At 35.4% G+C, this 6,540-nt stretch overlaps 1 protein-coding gene across 1 annotated transcript; it reads right to left on the bottom strand.

Annotated features, from left to right (window-relative positions):
- Nucleotides 1-487: 487 nt before the first annotated feature.
- Nucleotides 488-3,223, bottom strand: tcf21 (transcription factor 21). The gene is given in 2 exon segments (NM_001110048.1): nucleotides 488-959; nucleotides 2,674-3,223. Coding segments are annotated over 2 exon segments (540 nt in total). The 5' UTR covers nucleotides 3,124-3,223; the 3' UTR covers nucleotides 488-869.
- Between the last annotated feature and the right edge of the window lie 3,317 nt (nucleotides 3,224-6,540).

Here is a 6,540-nt window from a genome sequence, read left to right as displayed (position 1 = left end):
AAATTCAAAATACATATAGAACAGGATACTTAACCGGGTTTTGATGGCTATTTGGACTGCTAATAATCATTAGTAATAATCTAGGAGAGATCTGTATCCTTATTGGTAGTGTGTTAAATCTATATCTGCCTCATTTTATATATATATATATATATATATATATATATATATATATATATATATATATATATTACTGCTGTATTAAATGGTGAACATAAATCCACATAACACATAAATCCATTCCCTGTTGGCAATTCCAGTGACCCAGCTACATAGTTATACAAATGCAGGTCTGCATTTCTACCCATATTCCTGGTAATAAAATAATGTAATAATGTAATTTTCTTCTGAAGATAAAAGCTTAATAGTATGTTATTTAAGAAAAAATATATTTTCTTCTGCCTGTCTATTATATATCAATACTCTCTGTATTTTAGAGTTTTGCAGCACGTTTATTTTTTTCAAAGGACCACCACCAATATATTTCATGTATATAAAGATTTATTCAGAGAAATATCTAAACCTGTCTGAAAAAAATATATATTTATAATTTTAATATAAATCTATATGTATATATATATGCAAGAAGAGTTCTTCCAGGGCATGACTGTCAAAGCCCAGCTGCCTGTGTCCCCCCATTTATTAACATACTGTACAAATTGCAGGGTAGCTCTTGGACCAGCAAGGCTCCTGGGAATGAAATAAAGGGAGGCAGAAAGATAAATAGAGAGAGTGGAATCTTTGCTTAGAATGAGTCCTATGTACATTTGGTCGCTTTTCTCTGGCTGACATATCCCAGTTCATTCTGGCTCTGCAAAACAGGGAGCTCCCACTTGTGAGAGTCTTTGCATCCAGGGCCACTGGCTGTGTCATGATGCCGTGGGACCACACAATCGGCTGGTGCTTACTACTTCCTTGAGGTCATTTTCAGGTTTTCCAGCCACCATAAAGGGCCAAGTCTGGCAAAAGGAGAAAAAAAAATCAGGTGCTGTGTTTGTAAGAGAATCAGGTGCTGTGGTTTGTAAGAAGCAGTCTGTAGGCAAGAGACAGCCAGCTTTATATACAGCATTTATGTACCTGTTGACATATCTCTTAGTCAGCACTGCCCGCAAGGTATTATAGTACTAACCAAACTAATATAGCAAAACAGTGTATGTTTGTTTGTGTGTGTGTGTAAGAGAGAGTTTGCTTGTACACTAATAATAAATAGGCTGTCATGGTACTAAACAAACTAGTATAGAAAATCTGAGAGAGAGGGGTATAAAGAGAGAGTGAAGGGGTTAATTGTGACTATCTGTGTGGGATGAGAGCAGACCCTGCAAGGATTAATCATTATGTAGCTGCTTTCAGCTCCGGGATCCACTTACACAATTTATTCAAAGTTATCACCATGGGAATAACATGAAAATTAAGATATCTATATATCTATTCTCCCCTCGCTATCAGTCATCTACTATGTTTCAATCTGCCTATTCTGCATTCACAAATCATTATAATTAGCCATATAATAATGTAGCCAGCTATCATTTGACGTTTTACTTTTTTGTTTCTCTTTCTCTCTCTTTCTCTGGATACAATAATAATATGCTCATCATCCATTTTTCTATCTATCTATCTATCTATCTATCTATCTATATTTTATCTATTATGTATCTAATTAGACTATGTCCCCTACTACTACCTGATTTATGTATGATCTTGATACATTTTAAATTAAATCTAAGTGAATAATTAACATTTTATTTCACTTTATCGACTTGAATGTAGTGATTTTGTAGTGATTTCTTCAGTCTGATTTGTGTTTACTACAAACACTAAATAAGACCAGTTTTTATAGCCCCCAATTCACTGAAAAGCAGTAATAATGTAAGTGTGAGTTATATTAATGATGACATTAGGGGTCTAGTAAACATTTAGTAAAAATTGTTATTTCAATGGTAACAAAATATTTGTGTGTTGAAGTTACTGCTTTATAGGTAGTAAATAGTAGTAGTAGTAGTAAAAAGTCTGTGGCTAAAATAAGTTTGTAAGTTATTTCTGAACAAAACGTTCCAAATAAAAATACAGTGTAACAGAAAATACACTGTAATACAGTGCATTCAGAAAAAGAATTTAGTGCTGACACATCCATTCCAGTAGTAAAAAAAATATATAGACGCTAAGGGGCAGATTTATGAAAATGTGAGATTAGAGCTCACCAGATTAAAATTCCCCCACTTTCTGTTCATTCATATGGAATTTTTTAGAAGTGTATTTTTTAAATGGTCAACTCTAACTTTCCATTGATAAATATACCTCTAAACTTCCCATAGGAATGAATAGAAAGTGAGTGAATTTTTCTGTGGTGAGCTCTATCTCACATTTTGATAAATCTGCCCCTAAGGTTCTCAAGAAAAGGCTTTAAGGTACTGTATTTCAGCGTATTAATAAGAACAACCAGTTTTATAATTATAGACAGATAAATGATCATGTGCACTCTGAATCATGGTACACTAACTAAAATAAAGTATTTTTTTGCCCCTTTGAAGAAACACAGGTGTCTTTCCAACTGCTGACAGATAGAAAATACCCTTGCAGTACTTTATTTTGTTACATAAAAACTGATATAATTTATTATTATTATAATTATTGGTACTACTATTACTATGAAGAAAATAAGAAGGAAAAACATACCAGGTTAACTGGATGGATGTAGCCATTTTCATATTTGTCATTGGCTAGAATTTGACGCAGGTGAGCTATGTAACTAGATGCAAGTCGCAAAGTGTCCAGCTTGGAAAGTTTGGTGTCTGGAGGCACCCAAGGCAAAGTGGTCTTTAGCCTAGAAAAGGCTTTGCTGAGCACCCTCATCCTGGCTCTCTCCCTGGCATTGGCTGCATTCCTCTGGACCTGCTTGCCCTCCTGGTTAATGTTGCCCAGTGGACTTTTTTTGCTGGGTGCTTTTCTCCTCTTGCCTGATGTTCCTCTGCCTTTTTTGGGTGAACCATTGTCACAGGTTGAGCTTTCCTCATTGCTGTCGTTGGATATGCCAAATTCTTTATTAGGATCCAGTTTGATGCCATCACATTCCAACATTTCCACCTCTTGGAAGTCCTCCACATCACTGAGAGAACCGGTGGACATGATCTGTTATGCTGCTCCTTCCCTTGTGGGACCAAGGTGTGACTGAATACAACAGAAAGGGGATGTGTTTGATTAGCACCCACTGGAAGGGACACGCCTGTTGCCAGTGTTTTTCTAAGAAAGAGTACTCTGGAATTTGATGTGGACAGTAGTCGTTTATTTATTGGATGGAGGGGCGGTCTGGGGCGGTTCTAAATTTTAACAGGGCAGAGCCACTTGCAAAAGCATTATCTGCATACTCCTCTGCTTCTTACACTGCTGCTTTATATACACTCTGATTAAATAGCATTGCCCTGGTTTTACATTAAATAAAGTAAGATCTTGTTTTGAAACATTTGCTTTTGTTTTGCTCCTGCATTATTTTATTAATAATAGATCGAAAATATACATTTTTATAGCTCATTTAATCTATTGCCTTATGATAATAAAAATTAAACAGCTATTTATCTGTCTATACAGAAATTACACATTTTAACCCAGAACAAATCATGCAAGCATGCAGATAGTAAGTGGGACACGTCTAAAAAAAACATTCCACCTTGATTTATTTTGTATAGGAACAGAATCCAGAGATCCCCTCCTGATGTGGCCTTAGCTGATATCCTGCACTATCCCCTAATGGGGGGGGGGGTAGCAGGTCGCTGCAGAATAATTGCCATAACAGCAAGTCTCTTAAAGAAAAAGGGGCTTTTATTTTAACTAGTTGCAGTACAGGCAAAGGTAAGGCAGGTTTTCTTCAAAACAGATCAGCAAATATAATTGAGGGGGCATGGTGGGCTACAAGCACCTATTATCTCCTGGACAGCTTATATAGTCAGTGTGATAGCAAAATACTTCAGGTTCAGCAACCATGGTTATCAGGTCAGGTAACAGCTAGGCATAAAAAACTCTCAGCGCCTTATGCACCATTCTCACCTACCAGCTAGGTTTTAAACCCTCCTGAGTAGGCAGCTGAGGCTGCTCATTCCAGCTGGTCAGTCTGTGGCTTCTCACTCTGTTACAGGGGGTCAGAGGGCAATGAACCCTCATCAGGCTCATTACTGCCTGATTTAGTGCAAAATACTAAGCGGCCAGCTATGACATGGCTTATTCTGCTGATTTAGGTATTACTAAATGTGCACACGCTGATCCCCAGTTCACGTGTTGTACCGTGTATAGGCTTGTATGTACAGTCAGCAAATAAGTACATAGACATGAAATTGGTTTAACTAATAAATATGCAACTTATTAGCTTTTACTAATTGTTGATTATAACAATTTTATATGATACAAATGCAAATAATGGAAATATTTTAGAAATGTGACCTTTTTCAGCAAATCCTGCTGGCTGCTTCCATCTGTGGAGAGCAGTGAGATTAAGTATTACTGATACAGAGCTGTACTGGGGACCCTTTGTGGATATTTCCTTGTACTTCTGTTAAGATGCTATTTCCTTGTCTCAAGGGAAGCAAAATACGATTTTTTCCCAATTACCTGTTACAAATACTATATAAAAAATGATAACTTGGGTTTTACCTGTTTTCACCCTCAAGAACATTAACATCTATATAAGACTTATTTTAGCATCATTAATGCAAAAGCGAACAAATTAGTTTGTCGATGTAGCGTAATGATTCACACTGAATTGCTTTTTAATGTAAAAAAGCAATTTCATAAGTAATTATTTGCATAAAAAATACATATATGTATATATTCTGTTAAAATAAATGGTTACTTACCTGCCTCACTTCTTCTGCATCTTCTCCATTTATAAACATAGCACATCATTTAAAAAAACAAAAAAAAAAAGATTTCTTGATATTCAACATTTTGGTCTCCTTTGGGAGGGGAAGTGCTTCTCCTTATCTTGCCTTTCACATCTCTTCACAACATTGTGATTAGTCCTTTTATCAGGAAGCCATTTATCCATCGCATAAGGATAGGATAACGTCAGAGGTATACATGGAATTTAGTTATCAAGAAAAAACAAAACAAAAGTATTTTCTTTTTTTTTTTTTAAATATTTTATTGGTGGGCTACCACAATACTGTCTTGTTAATCAACAATATTCCAGAATATTCTTCAATTTTTATTTTATAATTCACTTATAGTAGTGAAATACCACATGGCACAGATAGTAACAGAAAATGCCATTTTGTCACAGAAATATGTAATATATTTAAATATAATTTAAGTATGCCTATGGACACATTGTAACAAAACATCATAAAAAATCATATGTAATTGTTTGGCAATAATAAGCAAAAATTACAAATGCAGAAATATATTTTGTCTGGTACCCTCTGCTGATGAGGCCATTGGCCAATGCTAAAAATAATAGGGATGTCAATTATTTAGTCCCTCTGTGAGGAAGCAGATCTGCTAGGACGTACAGTTGTAATTTTATGAGATCCATTTGGGACACCGAGATCGCTTTGCTCTGTGCAAACTGTAACACTCGCCTTCCTGTGCAGATAATGCTGGGACGAATAGAGACGACTGGGAAAATAAAGCAGCCTCACTTGTTTATGAAAGAATGAATGATTATGCCTTCTTTGTAACTGCTCAATTTGTTAGTGCAGTTAATATGTTGCATGTAACGTATTACATCCCTTTGATCAGAGTGTTTTAATGGAAAAAGGACATTTATAAAAACAAAAAAAAAATCAAAAGAAAAACGACTAAGCAAAAACTGACATATATACTATGAGCTGTGGTAATACATTATATATATATATATATATATATATATATATATATATATATATAGCTAAAATGCTATAAATGTTAATGGCTTTCTGCCCAAAAAGAATGTCTGGTAATCTCTCTCCTAGGTAACACGTAATTAGGCAACACGGCCCATATATTTAATTTATTTATAGGATTATTTTCTTTTCCGGTATCATTTACACAGCTAATAACATAAATAGATTATATCTATTCTATAGTGTTGCTATTTATAAGACCTGTCCAATTACCCTCTCATTCTTTCCCCACTGCCCCAATTCTATCCTCAACCTCACCTCCCTTCTCTCACTGAGTGCCTTTACAGTGTTCAAACTATATCCCCTAATCTGTCCTGTTCCCATACAGCCCCCTTAAGCCCCCCCACACACACTTTGAATTCACCTCCTTTGAATTAAATCTCCAAAGGGAAATGATACAGTTCACAAAGAATAAGGCTGCCTTCACCAGTACTTAGGAACAGTATTTCTTTCAGCTCTTCCATCTGTCTTGTGGAAATGTCAGCTATTGGAATGTGAAATGTATTGGCCTCATGGAAGGTTTCGTTATTTAAGGCAGAAGAGTGTGAAATGAGCAGTAGGTCAATAAAGCTAATGTACAGTATTGGCTTATTTCTATCACTTGGGGCCAAATCTATTTCCATTTTCAGCTTCCATTTTTTTTGTTTTATCCCTTTATCCCTTTTTTTTTGTA

The sequence above is a fragment of the Xenopus tropicalis genome, chromosome 5 (genome assembly GCF_000004195.4).
Source record: "Xenopus tropicalis strain Nigerian chromosome 5, UCB_Xtro_10.0, whole genome shotgun sequence".
In the NCBI taxonomy this organism is placed as follows: domain Eukaryota; kingdom Metazoa; phylum Chordata; class Amphibia; order Anura; family Pipidae; genus Xenopus; species Xenopus tropicalis.
This window is presented reverse-complemented; position numbering and strand designations above follow the sequence as displayed.